This window comes from Pagrus major, chromosome 4 (assembly GCF_040436345.1).
Source record: "Pagrus major chromosome 4, Pma_NU_1.0".
Taxonomy (NCBI): Eukaryota; Metazoa; Chordata; class Actinopteri; order Spariformes; family Sparidae; genus Pagrus; species Pagrus major.
Genome location: NC_133218.1, coordinates 32,984,837 through 33,008,819, shown reverse-complemented (window position 1 = coordinate 33,008,819; position 23,983 = coordinate 32,984,837). Strand labels below are relative to the sequence as shown.

The following is a 23,983-nucleotide window of genomic DNA, read 5'->3' as shown; positions in this document are numbered from 1 at the left end:
GATAATGCCTTTGCAAACACAATAAGAGAACAAACTTCCATGTGCATGTAAATCCATCACTTATTTTCCACAAAGGGATCTAATTATCACTTGGAATGATTCCTTTTTTTTTTTTACTATTCACAAAGAGAAATGATAAATAGAGATAATTAGTCCAAAGGATCAGTAAAAGTGCAGCAGGAAAGAAGAAAGCCCAGTCGACCCTGGGTTTGAAAGTGTGTGTATGTCTGGAGAGCCACACCAGTGACTTCCCTTTTTCTTCATCAGTGTTTTACAGTTCTGTTGGAAAGTGACATGAACTGAGAAAAGCAGACTGACCTGAACCACGTAAGACCAAAACGAAGGTCAAATGAACATATAACGCGTAAACCACTCGACGAGGAACAAAGGAGAGAGAGGAAAATGAGAGGACCAGAACAAAAACGACTTTAGAAATAATGTGCTCTAGAGCTTCCTCGGCCTTCAGTATCAGGCCTGAGGTCAGCTCGCCCAAACATTCGCTGTCTGCCTGCCTGTGTGCCTCCGCCAGAGAGACGTATGGAGAACCTCCATTAGCTGGAGTAGATCTGGGTCCCAATCACACGCATGATCTCCTTCTGCACCTTAGGCTCCTGGGTGTTGATGTTGGCATCTCCTACTTGGCCATCCTCATACCTGCACACAAAGACAAGTGAGTTGACATGATGATATGGTGTCTTTTCATCCTTTCATCAACAAAATCTGGGAAGCAAGTGAATTTCAGAGGAGGCATTGTGAGGTCTGACACATGAAATCATCTTGTTTTTATTCTAACCATATCAACTGATTCTTCCAACTGAAAAATACAACCACACACTGAGCACAAGTTCAAAACTTGATTATATTTAGCCGTGATTTAAATTTGATTGCGGGCCATCTCAAATCGAAATTTCCAACTCAGAAGACAGCAGTGGACATAATAATAGACTTGGCCATCTGGTGAATGAGTGTGTCCAAAAGCTTGGACATCAGCAGCCATCTTTTATTCGCTGAGCCACAAAACACAGTGTTAAACATCCATATTGAAAGGCTATGACCTGAGAGGGACCCACTCGAGTGCAGTTCCAGCACCGCTCAGCCATCAGCACAAATCATTCACTGCTAATTTTAAATGATGATGGGTGACATGGGACAACTGCAGCGTATACAATCATTTTTTAAAATGATTAACAATGCATTATATAAGCGTGATAATGACCTTGAGATTTACTGGCTGCTATACCAGCTCCTGCCTAATGTAATGATACTTTCAGTCCGTGGGAGTCATGAAAGTGAATGTTGGGGACACTCACACAAAAAAGAAGCGAGTACAGACGTGGTCGGACACTGGACACACCCAGATGTTGCCGTGTTTCTGCAGATCCTTCGATGTAATAACTGTTTAAAGGAGAGACACGTGTTACACAACAACAGTATCAAATACGTTTTTATTGTACTTTCTATTTCTATTGTTATTATTTTCAGTTGTAGTAGTACTGATGCTGTTGTTTTTGGTATTATACACTAACCAAACTTAAAATACACTACACCTTAAGTGCTAAAACTAAATTATTATCCTTAGTGATGTGCTTTATTTCACCTGTTTGTTTTTTTTTGTTGTTTTTTTTATAGTTTTCTCCTGTTACGGTGATGATTATATTGTTATAATTGTTATACCTGGTATACATGTTTTTATTGTGTATTAATACACTCCTCACATTACCCAGTTTTATTTAAAATGTTATGATCTAATTTTAGGGTGTTTTTCACCTTTCGCCTGTTGAGATTTTTGCTTTTTGAACTGTTTTTTTTTTTCCAATTTGATGAAAGAGACTGATAATTGTTCTATAATAACTGTCATTAACTCATATAAATTATGTCTGATCATTTTAATTTAATATTAACTTGTTCAGAGACAAAAACACAGCATAAAATAGTTTTAAATACGTATCACACAAAACACATATCCATACAGGCTGCTGCGATATACCGATACTGATGATAATCTTGATATTTAAAAATGAAATACTGATATTGTGCTAATAATACACGTGAAAATATTGTGTGGATATACATCGGCTCTTAAATCATTTCAGTTTCTGTCCCTTCTTGCTTTGTGACAGTAGGTGGCGATGATGCACCTTAACTCTGGCTGCCACCTGCCATAAAACGGTTGTTAATTGTTTTTTTGTAAAACATTGTGTACATTTATTGCCACAGATGCTCTCTCCACCTCACCGGACTTGTATTTTAGTGTTATTCATTTGCCAAAAAACAGATAATAAACAAAATTAAAGATGAATTTGACTGAGCCTTATTTTTATATATATATTTTCTGTAGGTATTGTGGTAATATCGCTATCATTAATTCTTTACGCCACAATAATCATGCTGTGAAAATCTGATATTGTGACAGCCCTAATATCCATTATTATCTCAGCTTTCAGACAACTGTTTTGTATTTTTCTATGATAGATTGCCTCGCAAACTCCACCAATATGTTGCTCTTAGCATACACAGGATTATTGACTAGACCAATGTATCCATTATTATCTCAGCTTTAACATGTATCATACCCTCTGCTCGTTATTACCTTCACACAGAGCGATGCAGTTCAGATTTCGACTCTGAAGAAACCTTGATTGTATTGGACGGCTCTATTGAAAAAAAGAGGCAACAGTTAAGTCCCACAGAGCAGCTGCAGTAAAGACTGTGATCTAACTTTAATGATCACAAACACTGAAACCGTCAGAACCAAGACACAGTGATTGTAAGAAACATTTCGATTCAATTTACAAAAATTGTCCTCAACTGGAAACCAATATCTTTCAGCACTTCTATTCCTTCCTTCATTTTCTTCTTTGTGTATAATGGGAATCTGGATTCACAGAGCCCGACTATCTTTTTTAAAGGATAAAGTATTTCTATTATGTTGTAAATCCAGTACATTTGAGGCTGTAATACATCCTGTTCCCTCACCTGTGGTATGGTGTTCATTCGGTTGTAACGCTGCACCAGTTCATCTTTGGTGGGCATGCGGTGCTGTCCTTTCCCCATTCCTGCAAGAAGTAGCACACAGAGAGCAAACAACCCTGAGTCAGAACGACCTTACCTCGAGTCACTCAAGCTGTGAAAAACCTTCCTCTAGTGGTCTTGAGCTCCTTGTACGGACAAATTATTACCCACAGTGCTAACCTTCGTATGAAGGTTACTGTCCCAAATTACTGCTGAATATTTCAACATGAACTGCAACATTCAGTACGGAGAGAAAAAAAGGAGATACAGCAGGTAGCGCTGTTATCATTTTTTCGATAATTTGTCCCAGTAACTTAAGTATTTATTTCTTGGTTTTTAATAAGAAGCCATTGCTTAGAGGCTTGTTTGTAGTGCTCACAAAGTGTGTCCTTCTGGCAACTGGCTGACCTCTTGTCCACATAACCAGCACCAACATCAGACTACCATAGCAGGCTCTAAAAGCCAACCTCTGAAATTGTGTTTCAACAGAATTATGCAAGGACAAGCAAGGTAAAGTGTTTTTACATGGTTCTACAGCCCCGCCCCAAGAAAGGAAAACAATATAAAAAGCCAACAAAGTACAAGGTAACACACACAGATCCACTGACAGCCCCATTTTACACAGCCACAACATAATGTATGGTATGGTAGGTGGCACACAAGCTCAGATAAAAGGCCCAAGGCCCAGCACCCCAAAAATGGACACACAACACAGAGCAGGACGATAGGTTTGCATGGAGAGCTCCCACAAGTGAAAATGAAGTATTCCACAATTATAATCAGGCCATGTTACAAACACAGAGCGTACGCAGTCAACACGGTGGAAAAATAAAAGGAGAGGGTGGGGGGCCGGAGGAATCGTTCCTACCTGAGTATCCAAAAGATATGCTGGAGATGGGGCTCAGATAGATGCCCTTTCCGTACGCTGCCCCATGCAGCTTGGGTTTGAAAAGAGTAGGAAGGAAGGAAGGGTCACTGAGCAGTTGCACAGGACAACTTCACACACACACACACACACACACACACACACACGGATGCACTCCCACACAGAGTGCATACATACCAGTCGTACTGTAGATAAATCATGGAAAGGCATGTATAAGTAGAGCTAGGCAATATATTGATATTATGTTGTTATCATTATATCAGACGCTATATCGTCCTTGATTTTGGATGTCGTTACATTGTGATATTGTGACATTGTTTTAAAGGCTGCATTACAGTTAAGTGGTGTCATTTTCTGAACTTACCAGACTGTTCAACTTGTCCTGCTACATGTCTTTACCCACTTAGTCATTATATCCACATTACTAATGATTATTGATCAGAAATCTCACTGGGTTAATATTTTGTGAGAGTACAAATAGTCATTACTTCAACATTGCTGATTATCAATATTTAGGTATTTGGTCAAAAATGTTATGATACTTGATTTTGTCGCCCAGTCCTAGCATTTATGTAGTGCTTTTGAGATTCTATATTATCCAGCCACCAGCATGTTTTGGACCTGGACAGACCGGGGCTAGCTGGTTAGCATGCTAAACATTGCAACACAAAACATGGACGTCATAACTGTTGTCCTTCCACATGCTGTTGATAATTTTAGTCAAGTCTTGAATATTTTCAACCACAATGCTTAAATATTGCACCTTTAAGGCCATATTGCCCAGCCCTATTTAAAAGTCAGTGTTTTATATATTTCTGTGACAGTTTACCTGGCAAACCCTGGTGACCAAGCACACACACACACACACATTAAAATCCAAAGATGGTGGATGGTAAAGAGCCAAAGAAAGAAAAGATAGTTTTATTATTCCATTTATCTGGAAAAACTCCATTAGTCTCCACAGTCACACCTTAAACTACCAATATGTTTTCTCTTCACAATGAAGATCGTGTGATGCTCTTAAATTTTATGTAAAAAATGTCCAGGTATTCAAGCAATGCTGATGAGAAATGAGACCATGTGCGCTGACTTGAAGGTAAAGATGATGAAGAAGTATGAGGATGACTGATAATGATGATGAGCCTCCAAACAAGAATGTCCAGAATGAGAGAAAAAACGAAAGGACCACAGGTGTGACGTGGACAAGTGTTCATGCGCCACCGTGAAACCAGAGGAGAAATGAGAGGAAGAACAAAGAGCGACTTGAGAATTTGGGAACAAAATGTGAGGAAGGTGGAGGTCAGGACGTGGCACATCTGGAAGAAATCAAAAGCAACAATAGACGAGGGGATTTGTGTGATGGCTGGAGCTGGAGGCAGACTCAGTCCTCCTCCTGTGAAACACAATGACAGAGGATGGGGGTGGTGTCAATGCTCAAGGTGAAAAGGAGAGGAGAGGGAGAGAGAGATGAGCACTGAGGCGAGATCAAAGATGGAGAGTTCAAAAGTTGGAGAACAAAGGGGGGCGTAAATGAAACACATCAGCATGATAGAGCAATCACTGCCGGCGTCAAAGTCTCAAAGATCCTTGAGATTTCACATTTAAATGTGTTTAATCCATTTCATGACACGGCGGTGTATCTCCCAGCAGTCATTATCAGCTGCGTTGTGCAAAAGAGACAATCTGGCGCTCTCTAGTGCTCACTTTTTCTTCTCTGGTTTGATTATTTATTTATCTTTTTGCAGGCCTGGGTCACAAAGTGCAACACAAACACTGGCAGAAAAATATAAAGATGCAGATGGATGCAGACCTGAGTCGAACAGGAATACATTTGAAAGAAATGTTTCTGCTTCGGCCTTGAAATGATCTTTATGGTCCCGATTTGGTCTAATGTACCCATACGGTATCTTTAAGGTTTAAATTAACTTTGAATGACTGACGCTACTATTTGACCCAGGTCTGAAAAGATAATGAGTGGTGCCAGTTACTGACCTTTTGTGGATCAATCCTTTATCACCCACAGGAAGTCTATACTCACTATCATGGAGCTTGTCCTTTGCATCCTTCAGCTTCAGACCTAACCTACTCAGTGCTCTAGGTGGTTAACCCCAACAGGGCACACAGGCAGCCTCCTGACATCACAGCCGACACCACAGCCCCCTCCCTTTGTCCTGCAACAGGAAGGGACGTGCTGTCCGCTGCTGCCGGCGAAGGAGGGAAATAGGTGGCCGACATCGGCCAGGAAAATCTCCCAGTGTGCCCCGCTCGCTAAAATGCCAATTGCAAAGCTGACGAAAGGGAAGCTGGCATCCATTAACTGCAAAAATGAATCAGCCGGACAGCGAGCCTGCTCTGTCCGAGAGCAGGTTCACTGTCCGAGAGGAGATGCATCGTAAATTCCAGCCAACTGCCAGGGTTACGTACCTGCAGTTTGGTATAAGAGGCATTGACTAGTCCATTTCTCAGAACAGAGTGCCAGTTCTCTATATGGGAACCACTAGAGCAAGTGTAGAGAGAGGGAGAGATGGGAAAGAAGAGATATAACAAAGTGCTGTGTGAATATAAATGGCGTGGATCTCAGTGTGCAACCATTGACCTGTAGTGGCCAGATCCATACTGTTCAAGAATGTTGTGATAACATTTGGTCAGTGGACAGTCACTATTAGTTCATTTATTATTATATTATTTACTGACTGCAGATAGTCTATAATTTGTTATATTAGTCTTTTTACTTTTTACTATTAAAAAAGTATTTTGGAAAACCGAGAAGAACCAGAGTTTTCTTCTGCCAACAACCACAGAGGTACTGTGGTCATCTATTTATAAAATTTGTTCGAGGATATTTTGGGACATTCTATTACATCATCAAAGTCATCTAAATTTAAATCATTTTCAAAAAAAAAAAAAAAAGTATTTAAAGATGAAGATGAAAGCTGACAGTCGTCGTCTGTTGAATCCATCTCCAGTATCTGGACTGTCTTAAAATAAAATACAGTGTCATGAATGCTGTTATATTTAACTAGTTCTGAAGCAGTATGAAGTTCTTGTTCCCACAGTCTAATAAATGAACAGGGAAAAAGTTTGTAATTTCACAAAGCAGCCGTTTATGGATTCCCTTCAAAATCTCACAGATTGTCATTAAACTGACTTTGAACATGTATTTATAGTTCCTGTGATTCTATTTATATCAACATAAAATGATGGCAGCCAAGCTGACATTTAAATTTGGCATTAACTACTGAGAATTATTAAATTTTCAGCATTAACCAGCACAAAGAGAGACTGTTAGCACTGCTCACGAGTTAGTTGTACCCTGCGAGTGCCCAGATGGGCCGTGTGTATCTAAAATATTCAGCAAAGCCCCATCTGCTACAGTACAAATCTCCATCTCACAGATAGTGCTGGCTCCATGAGCTGGCTTCGCGAGGTGGTTTCTCCGTCCAAGAGAATGGCCACTGCTCTGTGCTGTTGTTTGTTATGGTTCCATAAAAATCTGCTAGAGTGGTTCCTCCATCCGCAACATAATGAGCAGGTGTTACACTGGGACGTGTTCATGTTTGACATGAGTGTATTGCTGTAATGCTAAATTATGTATGCATTTTAGTCACTATGCTTGATTTGAGATCAATTATTTACAGTAAGTGATTTCTCACGTTATATGTGCCCAACAGCCACAAGCTCAGCAATAAAATAACCTCAAATTATTTTCTGATATTTTATAACAGTCTGAATGGTTTTAAGCCTCAAAGTAGCCACTCAATAAAAACATAAGCGTTTTGATTGTATGACTGCTGCGTCAGCTAATGAGAGGAAACGGGTAGACTCACTGGAAGGCGAAGGTGCTGCCGTACAGCTTCTTGGCAGTGCGAAAACGAGCCTCCTTGGCCGGGGGGCTGCTGAGCAGCAGGAACTGGTGGGAGGTGTGCATGAATTTCAGTTGCTACCAAAATGAGACATAAGAGACGAGTGAGAGCAAGAGAGAGACAAACAGACAGACAATGAGTATGAACCTTCAAATTACATCATGTAGCATTAAAAACTCATTTGAGGACACTTGAGGGGATGACATTCTGGTTCCCTACCCTACTCAGAGGCAGCTTGACGATATGGGACCTGTTACTGGAAATAATCCTGCAGAAAGACAGAGAGAGGATCAAAAGATAAATAACATAATGTGACACAGAATTTAGAGCGCCAGCCATTTTGCTGCCACTTTGCTTGAACCACAATGGGCCTTTTTCACAGCAGACATTAAACTCCACCAATTTTACACAGTTTTTTACAGGTTTTGGGGAGCTTCTGATGAGAAAAAAAGTAGTATAAAGCCCTTTGTAGCTCCAGAGAAAGCTGTATGTAATCTGGTAAAATGCCTCCAGTGATGTCACTCAGTGACATTATGGGTAATGAAGGCACCAGGTTTTGAAAAGGAAGATGGATGCATGGAACAGAGTGCTGTAGTAATTGGTCCTAAAACCCGGAAATCAGGTAGCATTTGTGCATTTCGGTTCCCTCGTCTCAAAGTCAATGGCTTTTTTGAATGAGTTTTCTGTTCAATGCCTGACATAAGGTCTGCGGTTACCACAGGCTTAAGATATTTGCATGTTTTGTTTTGCGGCAATAAATGTCCCACAATTTAATTAAAAAATGCTTATGTGTCTTAAAAAATGCAGTTGCCAGCAAGTGGCTAAATGAGACTACAGAAGTTGTTACGGATATTAAATGTCGTCATGCCTCATCTATTCACTACTCCGTCTTTACAGGACTTTAGCTACAAACTATTCTTACTCTAACTCTACAACTTGTAGATTGATCTATTTAAAGAAAACGTGTGCAGTAATTTGTAGTAAGACGCTTAGTGGCGGTGACATTTATATAATATGACCGCAATGTAGTCTGTTTATAGCCTAACATTAGCTTTTTACTTGTAGAGTTTTAATTTACATTTCAAAAATCACAAAAGTGGTGTTCATCTGTGAAGATTATGTTGCTGAACAAAACGTGTAAGTATCATAAGCTTGTGTTTGCCACAGAGCTTATTTTCGGCAATAATCCAAAATCCAATTCCAAAATCCCATTGGCTTTTAATCGAGGAAATCAGGGCGATGCTAACTTCCGAAGGTGATGTCTCTGGTTCTGCTGAATCGATTTTGATGATTTGTTTTTAAACTGTCCATAATGGATAGTTTGGATGGATAGTAATGGAAACTAACAGTGTTATTGGAGTGCAATGCTAAACAAGTGGACTGGGTTTCAAAACCTGGCACCTACATTAACCACAATGCAACTTAACCACTGAGTGACATCACTGGAGGTAATTTTATCAGATTACATGCAGCTTCCTCTGGAGCCACACAAATATATTACTTTTTCACATATACAGTAGTACTATGTAACGAAGGCTCCGCTTAATTCAAGTGTCCCAGTGAGCCATGACAATGTGTGGCAATGCAGCTAAATGAAATTGGGCCAACATTACATTTTTTTAATGTCTTCAATGAAAAAACACATAAACATTGTTATGTTGTCCACGATCATTTATATACTCTCTGCAAATGAGCAGTGCTGTGTTTTAGATTCTGGAATCAAATTAAATCCTGTTAACATTCAAAGCAGAGTAAGCCCATGTTTCGAGCCGCTCCTGTCTACTCACCACTGTAGCAGAGGGTGGGCCAGAGGGTCAAGTTTGTCCATCTGTTTCTTGATCTCTAGATATGAGCCCTGGGAGAAAAAAATAAAAACACAAGCATGTGTTGTTTGCAGTTCATTTCTGGTTTTCCACAGATTTCTTTTTTTTTTTTTTTTTTCACAGAGTCAAATGAGCAAGTGTTTAAAAACAGACTCATGATTGCTTTAATACAAGTACAAAGTACAAAGTACAAATGCAGGCAAGCCACAGTGGGTACGCAACAATGGAAAGAAGAGTGTGGAAGTACAGAGACGATAAACTAATCTGCAACTGACACTGATAAAACAAAGACCCCACCCATGCAGCTTGAACACCACAGTCCAAAGTAAATACTAAACTAAGCTATATTAAACTAAATACAGTCACACCGAAACATAGAGTGATGATGTCACATGGACTAAAAAAAAACTTCCTTCTCTCCCTCCCATCTCCTTCTTGTACCTGGGTCATTTCCCGAATGGACATGACGCTGTCCAACGCTTTCTGCAGTCTCTCATAATTCTTCTTCTGTGTTCATCGGTTGAGCCAAACATCCATTGTATGCAATGAGAGTGGGAACAACATACAGACGTCTAAAATCACTTGTAGAGATAAAAGCTTGTAATATCCATGTTATGAAAATGTTTTTAGTTTAGTTTAGTTTGTGATTAAGTACAATTATATTTTCCAGATTTGTTCTGACAGCAGCAGTGGTTTTAACAGAGTGTATTTACAAATGTATGTGTCATCTTGGAATGATTATCCATTGATTTAATCAGTAATCACAATTTCAGCAGTGAGGGTGCAGACCTTTGGGTTGAAGGCAAGCGTCTTGGGGTCATTGGGGTCGACGACTGATGGGTAGGGCTCAAAGATGATGCTCTTACGGGGAGACTCGAGAGCAGCTCGACACATAGCCACCAGCAGGTCCACCACCTGGGGAGAAAGGGATTTTATGTCTCAGTTTCAGTATAAACTAATCAGAAGTGAACATCATCACAGCTTCCGCTACAGTCTAACGTGTCACTGCTTGACGCGTTTGTGTTTTGTGTTACTTTTCAATCTAAAACCAAAGGGAATCTTTGAGAAACGACAATGAATCACTGCAGGAGCAAAAGATACAAATAACCCAATATATCTGTTGTCACCTCTGCTCCGGTCGCCACTTCCTCAGCAGCTCCGGACATCACACCCAGAGTGTAGAAGGAGAACACACACAGCTCCCTGGTGCACACAGCCGGCTTTATAAACATACAAGAACATAAATGTGTCAAAAAAAAAGTACACATTCTTGGAAACTTCTCACAATGGCGGAAAATTAATTTACAGATCATATAACTTATGAAATTACAGAAAGAAAACTTCATGTACATGCTGTTCACGATCTTGATTTCTTTTTAGTTAATCTATACTGTTTGTTTCTCCTCCTCCTCTCTGATACCTTCAGCATGGATCCATTCTGAAAGACGTGCTGCTCGTCACACACCACGCAGTACTCGTTGAGCGTGGGGATCCTCTGCTCTGAGTACTTCATTATCTGTGAAGAGAAAAGCACAGTGGTGTCCCCTGTTATCACTCCCACCTGCAGCACTACCATATAAAGGAACTAGTTTGGCAGCAGAATTGTGACAAAATTACAAATGTGTACTGCAATTATGGCTGTCTTAACTTGTTTACGAGGTGCTGGCACAACAATGCACTGTGGGCCCAACCCTTTGTCCCTGCCGGCTACCAGCAGATGCACAATCCCCCGCGTATAAACAGCTAATACAATACAGCCAACAGATTGTAAGGTTGGCTTTTATTGTTGCTCACACACATACAGTAACCACAATTGTTCGTCATGTTTTGGACTGCAGAAATGACTCTGAAAAGACAGGCTGTGTAAGTGGACTCTTTCTTTCATTCTCCTGGAGGGTCTAACCTGCACTAAGAAGCCGTACTCCAAGGTAGGGATGTTCTTGCAGTGGCCGCCCGCCTGGGATGAGAAAAACAATTCAATCAGCTGCCTCGTGGTAATCTGCGCTGGGGCCCTGGCCGCCGGGACAGCCACAGTCTGATGGGTCAAGTGAAGACAAAGCATTATGGGAAACGGCGCAGCAGCCATGTTACGGTAGGGGTAAGGAAAGGCTCAGGTGGGAACAGTGCAGGTGGCGGGTGACTGAGAAGAGGGTCACAGTGGATTAAAACAGAAAAGAATGATACAGCAGCATTTATCATCAAGATTTTGCAGAATTGTGGATGATTTTGAAGTACTCATCATGAGCTTCTATATCAGCATTGTTTCAAGTGTGTGTGAGGAGTATAAAAATCAGAAATGGTATCTGACTCCAAATCTGAGACATGTATGGGTGCTGAATTGTCTAGACTGGCACTCACCTGGCTGTTTGGTGGATAGCTGAAGAGCTCCCCTTTAGGGTTCTTCATGGTACATGAGATAGAGCGATTCATCAGGCGGGTCACTCTCAGCTCAGGGACGCTCAGCTTCCCTTTTAAAACCGTGTCTTGGATCAGAGGAAAACTTGGAGACCTAGAGAGAAAAAAAGCGGGACACAATTCATGTGCATTACTTCACCAGCCGTTATTTTTCTATGATGAGAAGGTGCTTACAGTGTTTTCGTAAAAATGACACAGTGGAGGGTCTGGCTTCAAAGGCAAAAAAAACAGAAATGCAGCTTATTATCTTATTGTTTCTAGAAATACAATTGTATTGGCAACATAGCTCAGCTGTGTGTATTCTAGCACTCACACTACACCTATTTTATCTCAGATAACTGGAATCTGTTTGGGCAGCAGCTCATGTCACTCACTGCTAATATACAAGAACCAGTGTTCACTTCCACCGTGACCCTCAGTACACTATCCATGTACACTCTTGACATGAGACTCCTGTCAAGTTGTGAGGTTGTCAAGACAGCCTAGTAGTTAGTGAAGCTGACCTCCATTGAGTGGGCCGGGATTCAATCCCCATGCACCCATAACTGTCAAAGAATCCCAGAGAAAGACAGAGTCCGTGAAGAGTACTTCCCCCCTGGGGAAATTGGTTGAGTGTGTCAAATTTTGAGTTTAAGTCAATCTGCAGTCTGCTGTGTCAGAGCTTCCTCTCCCTCGCTTGTCTTGCTACAGTTCATCTCTCACAGATACAACCTTCACAAAGTATTTCTATCCTTACAGCTTGCAGTCAGTTGACCAGATGGATTGCATTTTTTACCCTGATTCTGTACTGATTTGTTCGCTCCTGTTTCTACCAACTGAAAAACATAGTCCATAGCTGAGATGGAGTGATTACACATGCATTTATTTCCTCCTATCTTAATTACTGCAACTCCCTTTTCACCTGCCCATAAACCACTTACAAGTGTCTCAAAATGTTGCTGCCAAGCTTCTGACCAACTCCTCTAAAATGTATCATATCACACCAATTGTGGTGTCTTTAGACCGGCTTCCCACCAAAACTCAACATCCCGTTCGAGATTCTTGTAATAACGTTCAGAGCCTTGCATGCTCAGGCACCTGTCCACATCGAAGAGCTTACTGCTGCCATATAATACCAGCAGGGCACTGAGGGCCTCTGATCAGGGATTTGTTGATTGTTTCAGGCTGAAGACAAAAGTCCTTTTAAGGTTGCAGCTTTTAACTTTGGAACGTTTAAAAAGCAGCTCAAGTTATTTCCTTACAACGCTTGTGACAACATTACATTGAGTTACAGGAACACTTTCAAATCTACCTCCTGTGGAGAAATGCAAAACATAACTAAACATTATGCCAACATAACACTTAAATGGTCACAACTGTTACAATTGTTTTTCTACACTTAAGTGAAATTAATCAGTGCTCTCCTCCTTGAGTGATTGCAGACACTAGTGAAGTGTTTACAAATGAATCAGAACAACAACTAATAAAACTGTGTTTTTTACGACCTAATTATCAAGCCAAGCGTCACAGTCATAGTCACAGGTGAACCACACAGGTGGACCTAAACATCTGCATCTAGTGACCAAAGTAGCGTATCAGTTATCAGATCATCAAAAATGTCAATATCTTCCATCCCTACAACTGCATCCTGTCAATATACAACATAGGATGCACATTTGTTTATGTGAAAATGTTACAAGTGATGATTTACAGCGTACATTTACTCCAGACTGGAGTGTCGGTTACTACCCCAAAATGTGCCGCATGCTGTGTATAAAACAAAAGCATGGTTGTGCCCATGCCTTGAAAAGGATACACAACATTAGAGAGAGAGAGAGAGAGAGAAAGAGAGAGACCTACTTGGGTATGGGGGAGAAGATGCTGAGCCCGGCGCGGAACTTCTTGATGGTTCCTCCGGCTTTGAACCAGCTGTGCCGCTTCTCCTGCTGCGCCTTGAGGAACTCATTACTGAGGTGCTTCCACTGCTGCGAGGTGAACGTGCTCAGGATCCTGTAGGAAAGCAGAGAGGAGCGCCAGTGAACACGTTGTTGTGCATTATTATTTTGTTTGAGTGAAGATTACTATTATGCATCTATCTAGACCAAAGTGAGTAATCTGTGATTTGTATTTCTGGGAAAAATGAGGTCAAACGATGAAATCTACTATACACAATTTCCCTATGAAACATTAGAGGTGACATGACTTACTTTTTGAGCTGCAGGCCCAGGCTGAAGCCTTCTTTATTGGAGGGCTGGAACACTTCCACTGACGGCTCTGAGGAAAGATGACTAACATTATTACACAGACACACACACACACGCGCTTGCTTTCACTCTCCCTCTTGTATTGCACATATTGTACTCACCTCCTACGCTCAGTGAGTGGCACAAATACCTAAAGTCCCTCCCAGAAAACCAACATCCACACTGACATCTTTACTCACCAGGTCCATCGAGGTACTGAGAAAGAGAAAAGCGCAGTCTCAGAATAATGGGCTCTGTTCTGATAACTTTCCAAGCTGTCGCAACCTCCTCCTGAGTCAGACACACACACACATACACACATACACACAAATATACAGAGTTAGCATCCTAATTAGGGCCATTTCTCATTACATAAATAAGTTATGAGCGCACGATGCATTATAAATGATGTGTTACTTTGCAAAATGTCAACGTTCGAATAGTAATAGGCAAATACGGGGGAGGCGTGTGCATGGAGAGAGGACTGCTGACTCACATCTAAGAAACCGATGTTAATATGAAGATCGATGTCCACGTCATCAATTGTTCCATACTCCCTGTTTAGAGACACAACAACAGATAAAGTTAGTTTATCATAATTAATGGGATGCAATACACTCCAACCCTTTCAACTGATTATCCCTTGAGGGAGAAAAATAAGGGTTATTTTTTTCCTAATTTGCCAGACACCGCCCAGCTGAAATTAGCACACAATATATCTGAGTCATGCCTCTGTATGGTGTGCGGTAAATGAAGAAGTATAGCACACAAAATTGATCAAAACAAACTGTTAAACACTTGTGTGTGTGAGTGTGAGTGTGTGTGTGTGTCAGTACTGTACCTAACAGAGACAGCGCTGTCGGTGTAGATGTCTTTTACTGCCTCAATATCTGCGTCCAGTTGAGGATGGCGGTACAGGTCGGCTGCACAGCTCCCCTGTAACAAGCAGCACTGTTCACAGTTACAGCACATGAAAGGTTACGGAGCAGTGGCTCTGTTTTTTATCTGACCTAAACACACAGCTTTGTCAAATGAATTCAAGATACCTCAACACCACTCAGCATGTTAATCTGATTTATAAAAAGTATTTGGTAGCAGATATTATTCAACACAGCTCATTACTTAAAGTGGATTCTGACACAATAATGTTTATAATGTTAAAAAATGATGTTTTTTTTAAATAATGCACACAATGTAACTAAGTTTCTAGGTTGGTTGGTCAAGTTTGCATTCGTAGTGCTATGTATCCATTACTTTTAGCTAACTATTTTAATTGTTTATTACTTTTAGCTATCTCCACCATTTATCTATGACTGTCAGCTAACGTTTTCAACCTGTGTTAACTATATTTAACTATTCAAGCATCTATCTATTCTTTTTAGGTAATTTACCTATCCATAGCTACCCATTTCAAACATTTATCAATTTCCATAAGCTCACACCTGTATTTAAAGTATTTATCCATTAATTGTATCTCTCTATTACAAAAACATATCCATTCAATTTGGCTAACCATTTCAACTGTTTATCTATTACTGTTAGCTTTATCAACCATTCATGTTTTTAGCTAACTATTTTAATTGTTTATTTATTACTTTAAGCTATCAACTTCCACTATTTATTTATGACTGTTAGCTAACAATTTTAAACCTGTGTTTACTATTATTAAATAGTCAAGCATCTATCTATATTGTAGCTATTTTCACCATCCATTACTTTTAGCTAATTTTTTTTTTTGAACCAGTTAACTATTACTTTTAGCTCCTTATTTCAAACATTTATCCATCACCATATGCTTACTACTTCATCTATGTATCCATCATTTTTAGCTCTGTATTACAACTGTATTTCAACTGTACTAATGTATCTATTACTTTTAGCCTTATCAACCATTCATGTGTTCAGCTAACACATAAGCTATCAATTTCCACCATTTGTCTATGACTGTTAGCTAACAATTTCAACCTGTGTTACCGATTATTAACTATTCAAGCATTTTTCTATTCTTTTTGGCTATTTTAACCATCCATTATTTTAGCTAACAAGCTAGCTTGAGCTAGCTGACTATTTGAACCAGTTAACTATTACGTTCAGCTGCTTATTTCAGACATTTATCCATTACATTTGCCTAACCTTTACAACTCTTTATGCAGCACACTGAATAACTATTAATTTTAAAGCTATTTCCATCATTCACCAATTAAGTTTAGCTATTTGTCTATCTATTACTGTTACTGGTTTTCAACACACTCAATCCCAACACATAGTCTCATGGTGTTACAGCTGACTCACTATATAAATACAATTTCCATTTTTTTTGTTTCAAATCACCTGAGCAGTTTCATCTTTCACCTCTTCAACACACACTCCAGAACAGACCAGATCATCACATCACGAAATAACATCCCAGTTGAAAAATGTCAGAACTGTCCTTTAGAAAGTCCAGGTCTTTCCTAGCTCTGATCCAACATCAAGTTATATCATCATTTTATATTTGCAGTTACAGAATATGATGTTTGATGGAAGAATTTTGTTCAGGAAGAAAAAATGTGAGCAATGACAATCTCTTTGAATGAGGTGAGTTAGCATTAGCAAGATCTCAAACAGCAGGAGGGAATTTTCATTGTTTTTCATTGTTGTATTATATATATATATTTTTTTTTTCAGTAATGGTTTTACACCCTCTCATATCATATGTCCTGGGGTTACCTCACCAGATCTGTTATCCTCCGTACATAGCTTTTTTTAAGTATTAATAATAACAGTTGACTTAAGTTTGTTTTACATTTTCCTGGTGTCTAGACTTGAAGTCAGACTCTCATCTCCTCAGCTCTGAGTGAGTAGAACAGAGCTAATGCTTTCATCCTTATCTTCAATATGCTGCTTTCATGTTCTCTGACTGCATAGAAATGAGCTTTAAGTCCCCAGACTGGATTTACATTTCAATCACAAGACTTGGGAGATAACAGTAAAAAAGGATGAGTAACAGATTAAGATCTTCTATGGAATTGAAGCATTGGACATGAAATGGCAGCCACAGAAATGGATTTGGCAGTGTTGCTTGGGAGGCTTTGTTACAAATGATTGCAAAGGGTGAAAGTACTAAACCTGTTTTGTACTTTGCGAAAAAATTCACATTTGAGACCAAACCCTTCACATTTTAATAGAATATCCTGCTTCAGATGGATTTAAGTATGCCCTGCTAGCAGCGAGACATTAGGATGTAAATGTCAGTGAGCTGGTCCATCTGTTCTGCCCTACCAGAGAAAAATCTCAACAATTATTCACCACATTGCCATGACATTTGCTCTAAATATTCATAATCCCCAATAGAATGATTCCAAAGATTTTGGCGACCTCTGATTTATTGTCTGGCACCACAATTAGGTAAAAAGAAATTCCCCTTGACAAGCAATCTTAAAAAACTGCTTGTTTTCATTGAAGTGGTTATTCATGAGTAAATGTTCAAAATCTTATGTGCTTCTTTTGCTGCCAACAAATTTTAGCAGTAGGATGTGCAAGTCAGCAAAACACATCCTTTCAGAAGCTCTTTTATTGTTTGTTAGGGAATAAAATATTCATATCGAGTCCCTAGGTTATTATGTTTTTTTAATTATGGTGTGGTGTTGTTCTGAAATTTAAAAGATGATAATGATACTAGCTAGCATCAGCACTTAAAAACAACATTTCAGTATCATGCACTACCACATTAAACGTATAGATTGACTGTAGAAAGAGTAACAGAGTCTGCTCTACCTGAATGCCATACAGGAACTGTTCCGACTCGTTCTCCCCGTCCGACTCCTCATCTGTCCAACACTGGCCTTTGATGTCCTGTGGGCCCACACATTGTGAAAAGGCCATTATAGTGGAGTGGAAAGAAAATGCAACCTCTTTCTATCATCCTTTCATCTCGGCATCCTTTCTCACATCTCCCTATTTAGCCTCTCGTTCAAGGGGCTTCAAAAACACTGCTTTATATAGCATCTCAAAGAGAGAGAGAGCCGAAAAGGCTCTATTTATTTCCAAGAGACAGGATATTGTCTGAATTGAACCCGTCAGAAGAACTGACAATTAAAAGGGATGTGCTAATAAAAATATCTTTTTTACAAAAATAGCCATGTCAGCTCTTGTCATTTTGAGCAAAGCCTGAAGCCTGGAGATCCTGTTGCATAAACAGTACAGTATCTAACTTAAATTAAGCCAGTACAACATTTAAGTTTCTATGTAAAGTCTACACTCCTAATTTATTAAATTCACCATTTTCTACATCTTAAAAAAAACAAAAGATGACTGACGAAGCCTTATCGTATTCAGGGCTTACAGCAATAGGATCGCCGCTGTCTTACCATTGGGTCTGCTGTTCATAGAGCTCACTCAGACAGGTTTAGGCCTTTGAATACTGCCAACCATTGCAGCCTATTTCCAGTCGGAAGGAACGAAAACAGAAAACCAGAGCGCCTCTTTGACCGACCGCCTCTTTTTCCTCGCACGCTTCGGAACCGCAAAAACCTTAAAGGAAACAGAAATTGCGGTTCAGTAAAGGAAGAAAACATGAAACAAAGAGGCCATTTCCAGTGATGCCATGCTTTGTAAATGGTGCCCTCCTCCTCTTTTTCTTTAAATGGTCTGCACTTCACCTTGCCATGTATCCTAGCAACAGCCATCTCTGCCTCCATTCAGAGTGGCATTAATCACTGTGGAGAGAATGTGTGGGAGATATGTGCTGTACGTTCGGTACCCAGGATGTCTCCATTTCTTTGTTTTGTTTTTTTTTTCCAGGAACTTCATCTATTAATATAGAAGCACCAAAGGCTGGCGCACCTTCATAGACGCACGGAGAAAACAGCGCATCTGCTGATGTCAGTGCATTGTTGGACTGACGTTTTTCATTTGCCTGGCAAAAAAAAAAAAAATGGAAGGATGTATTTGAAATGCCACGTAATTTCCTGGGTTAGCATGAGGAGAGCACACGGTGGCAACAGGGTGTCGAGTAAAGACATTTCTCAAGAATGTAACATGACAGAATAATGGTTGCCAAAAAAGTAGTAATATTAGCTGTCATGACGACAAAAATACAGAGAATTTATGATAAAATCAGAAGAAAAGCAGCGAGGGTAAACAACACGACTGATATAACAGAGGCAGCTACAGTACACTGTGTTTCATGGCGACCCATCACATTTTGTGTCAGACATGTAAACAATGAGCGTGGTGTCCTTTTAACAAGACTTGCACATTTGACACTGCACACATTAAAATGTACATAGTGTGGTGCATATTGAACTAAAATAAGAAGAATGAGAATTTCTAATATTTTTTCAGGACGTGCAGACAAAGACTGGATGGAAACGAAGCTTGGTGCTACAAGATCTCCACAAAACCATCAGGCGTGAAGGCATCTATGCTATTTCTAGGTCAACAGAAGTAAATGAACACAGATTATTCATTTCTTCCTGGTTTCTTGCACTAACACAAGGCATTGAGCTCAACCCTTCCTCAGATTGAGCCATTATCTGCATGTCTGTACATAATAATCACAACACTGTGTTTTTCTCTTCCTGATTATCTCTCCTTTTTTATGTTACGGTCTGGCTCCTCTCTGGTCTTGAAAAACCCTTCCAGACATCAACTGCACCCTACTGAACGCAGATCCGTCCTCATTACCACGTCTTCCAATCCAGCTCCTCTGGTCTTCTTTATGTGCCTGCTGCCCTGCCATGTCCTCAACACTGCTAGCATCTACACCCCTCTGCTTCCCCCACTCCCCGCCATTCCCACAGCCTCTGTCGTCTCACATACCAACAGTCGCCGACAAAGTGCCCCCCCTCCCTCACTCCCTCCCTCCCTCCAACCCCCCCCCCCCCCCCCCACGTCCACCACCACCGTCCCCATTCCACCTTCTGATAATATTCAACACAAACACAGATGCAGTCAGGCGGATTTTCCCCTCCCCCCACGCTGGGCACCCCTACCCCATCCATCCACACTTACCTCCACAGAGGATGGAGACTCGGATGCTGTCCTTGCCTCAGCTGCTCCCCCTCTTAAAGGGCACACCTGCCCCTCTCTCTCGGTGGCTGTTTTCCGCTGAAACGATAGATGACAATAAGCCCATTAAAATAAGATATTAGAGAAAACCAGAGCCCGCAATCCAGTTATTCAGCGTCTGTCCTCTTGGTGCTAATGGTGTGTGTGTGTGTGTGTGTGTGTCTGCGAGCAATCCAGCTGGTGTGTGTTAGTCTGTGTGTTTATCTATTGCAGATCTCTCTGCTCCTACTGCTGTCTTATATTTTGCCTGACAACACTGAGGGGTCTGAGCATGCTCAGTGAGATCAGGCAAGCCAGTCATGTGACCTGCAGCTGACTGCACTGCTGCTGCTGAGAAATCAGAGGAAAAATGGAGGAAAATGGCTCTGCCCGTGTATATGCGTCTGCCTGTGTGTGTGTGTTTTGTGTTTGTCTGTATGCCTAAGTCAGTGTCTGTGTGCAATTATGCTCTGGAGGCAGCTTCTGGTTGATATTCAAGTGTCTAAATGTATTTATTATTTTAAAAAAGAAAGAAAGAAAGAGAGAAGGCACAAATGTGCTCGCTCCATTTGTGCTTTACACTTGACCTGCACTGCATGCTGTACAAATGCAGCTAAGCAGAAGCTGAATTAATCTAATATTCAAATGATATTATATATTTCATTAACATTTAAAAAAAATAATATAACAGAAAACATATCTGTGTCTGTGACACACTGTCATTGTCTGCGTGTGTGAGATAATGGCCATTAGGCTTTTGAGCTAATCAGTCTTTACCCTAATTATCTCGAGGTATCTATTTAAGAACTGACCTAAAGAATGGACAGATTAATGAACAGGTGCTCGGGCCATCCGTCTGCTCGATGTGTGGCTGTAGTCAGGAAATGAAAAGAGGAACTAACGGCACTATATAAATATGGGAAAACATTCTGGCATCATGCCATAGTTGCTTCGTCATGCACAGCTAAACTGCCTGGTACTTCCCCTAAAATGATAAGGTGTTCCAGGTACAAATCAAGCGTTCACTACAGCAGTAGCCTGGGTACAATCTTCCACTTGTAGTCCAACTGTCCTTAACTGTACAACAACAGTCATATGTGTTATTTCTGCAGCTGAATATGCAGATTGTTAAATAATTCAGATGTCTGAATTACAACATCTTTCTTCTTTTGTGAAAGAAATCAACAGTTGAGCCCCTCAAAAATGTAAATATGCTGTGTATATAAAGTTTGCTAAGCTAAGAACACACTTTACCACTAAAGCAAAAAGTCCTTTGTCTTAATTTGTTTTTGTTTCTTTTTGCAGCATTACATTATGTGCTATAGTTACAAATCTTCAAATATTTCCCCTCTTGATGACATGAGAGATTTCTTATGGATATTACCCATCACCAATGGTCCCCATTAATGTTATTTCATGTTTGTGTTTGTCTTTTTGTTATATTATGACAACATAATTCATATGTAACTGTGCTGTTGTAGTTATTGCATTGTATTGATTGTCTCTCCCTTTTAGCACTTGCTGTACTCACATTTAAAAGCATTAGGTCGTCCAACCAGCTCATCTCTAAGATTTATCTGAGCATATTCCCACAGTGTCTTAACTGTACCTCGTGGCCCAGGGGTGATCAGCCATTAATACTGACTGACAGCCAGGGGCTTGGCCAGTGGACAGGGCGACTGGCTGTCAGGTCTGTCCCTCACCTGGACAGGTGTGACCATTGGCCTCAGGCAGTGGAGTGGAGTGGAGTGGATCCAGGCAGAGGCTGTCAGCAGCCGGTGAGACAGCATCATGGGCAGTGGAAGCAGCAGTGCTAACACCACCACAGCTGCGAACAGGTGAGAGCAAAGTGGGACACAGTGGGATGAGACATGGACACTGGAGAGTGCACCTTTACAGTAGGTCACAGGGAGTACAGGAAAAAAATATATATGATGATTGTTTTCTTTTCTCTTTGCGTTTGCAACGTAAATAGTAATTTGAGGAGTATCTTTGCAAGATTGATTTGTCTGATCTTGGTTGCACAGTTTGAATGTTTAGATTTGAATGCCTCTATGGCTGAGGCAGTTGTGTCTGGGGAAAGGATTTAGTTTGTCTGCCATCTCCTTGGCCGAGCTGATTATCATAACAGCAGAATGAATCCTCCTTGGGAACACTTGTGACATAGCTGTCTGCAATGGACAAACAAACATTATATCTGTAGTTACTGTCTGCGGCTGATATACCACAGCTGACTGGTTCTGTGATGACATTACACTAATCATGTTGAGGAAGTATAATAACACAGTGATGTGCACCTCCAACAACGATTCTGGTGCTCATTTTGTGTGGAAATGACATAATAATGATGATGTTTTAATGTATAGTACTGGTACTGTTGCTTTTATTTGTACCTGTATAATGGTATGGTATCCGTAGGCCTGTAGCAACATTAGCTGAGTACTTGAAATGTGTCTGCGAATGTGTTGTTAAATATAAAATCAATTAAATATAAATGATGTGAAAAACTACACCTAATATTCATGGTAAAAGCACATGTTTTTTCATTACTCAATATAAGGTACCTAAATGTACCTTAATGCATATGATTGGAGAAAAAAAACCCTCTTAAACCTGTAATCTTATTTTTCATCACTAGATGGAGGTATTACCTCAAACAATGTTCTAGCACACCACGAGGGCCCCTTGATTCATAACTCATACATCCCAGTCTAGTGGGAGGGCATCCAAAATCTGGACATATATAACATTTTTTTCTATATTCTCTAAGGTCTCCCACATATATAAAGGATTGTTTTATGAAAATATTTCACTGCAAAAGCATTTAAATTGACAGATATGTGTTATATGGGTGTTAAACACCCCATAAATAAAAGAAGTGCAGAATAAAGGCAGGCCCAATGGGAGATGGTGCATGTGAAGTTAAGTAATTTCAAGCTCCGAGCTTTTATTGATCCCAAATTTGGTGTGACAGGCCAAAGTTTTGAAATAAATAAATAAAAAAATAGTTTGAAAAGCAGAATACAGTTCTTAATACAAAGAAGTACCACAAGAGGAAATATCAGCTATAAAGCTCTATGATGGACATGTCAAAGGAGCAGATAGCAGAGGTAGAAACCTTAGAAGACCTTGACAGTAACTACATAGGAGACAATACAAGATTGGAGATACATTTACAGTCACATTTTTGTCTTATCATCAAATGTAATGACAGATTTGTTTATCTGCGTTATCACACAGATACCTGGCAGTTTGACTCTGTGATTGTCTACCTGCATGTCATGCCCTCACAGACTGTGACACCACATGTAGTTTGTATAGGAAAGGTAAGACAACAGGTATTTACAGAGCTGTAGACCCACCTAGCTGATTTACAACAAATGACAAACTTTGGATTGTTCTGGCAGTATGGAAAAAGCATTGCTTGTGGCAAGAAAATATGTGTAGTTCAAAAGAGAATGATAGTCCATGTACGAGTCCTGGTGAGCTGAGATACACTTCCACAAGCAGCGGCACATGTTTGGACACATTTTGTCAGAGGATGATGTGGATGACTAACATGCTGCATTCAACAGATGGATGGAAAAGCAAGAAAAAAATTGAGCAGGCAACGTTTGCGTTTGTATGGGTGTAATAGATTTATACTTGAAAGTTTATTTCGCTGATACAAATGATTACTTTTGCATTGTGTTGATAAAAGTGGTCTGTTACAGTTTCTCCTAGTGTATTTTT

At 40.1% G+C, this 23,983-nt stretch overlaps 1 protein-coding gene across 1 annotated transcript; it reads right to left on the bottom strand.

The window, feature by feature from the left end:
- Positions 1-508: 508 nt before the first annotated feature.
- LOC140994924 (protein mono-ADP-ribosyltransferase PARP6) lies at positions 509-18,658 on the bottom strand. The gene is made up of 22 exons (XM_073464769.1): positions 18,571-18,658; positions 17,978-18,055; positions 15,063-15,157; positions 14,718-14,778; positions 14,422-14,512; positions 14,186-14,252; positions 13,839-13,988; positions 11,943-12,093; positions 11,488-11,541; positions 11,005-11,100; positions 10,712-10,804; positions 10,374-10,499; positions 10,026-10,091; positions 9,549-9,616; positions 7,981-8,029; positions 7,726-7,838; positions 6,323-6,395; positions 3,881-3,950; positions 2,977-3,056; positions 2,591-2,654; positions 1,311-1,395; positions 509-654 (listed from the first exon to the last, which is right to left on the bottom strand). Exons 1-22 carry the CDS (start codon positions 18,571-18,573, stop codon positions 552-554), a joined length of 1,836 nt encoding a protein of 611 aa, XP_073320870.1. The 5' UTR covers positions 18,574-18,658; the 3' UTR covers positions 509-551.
- Between the last annotated feature and the right edge of the window lie 5,325 nt (positions 18,659-23,983).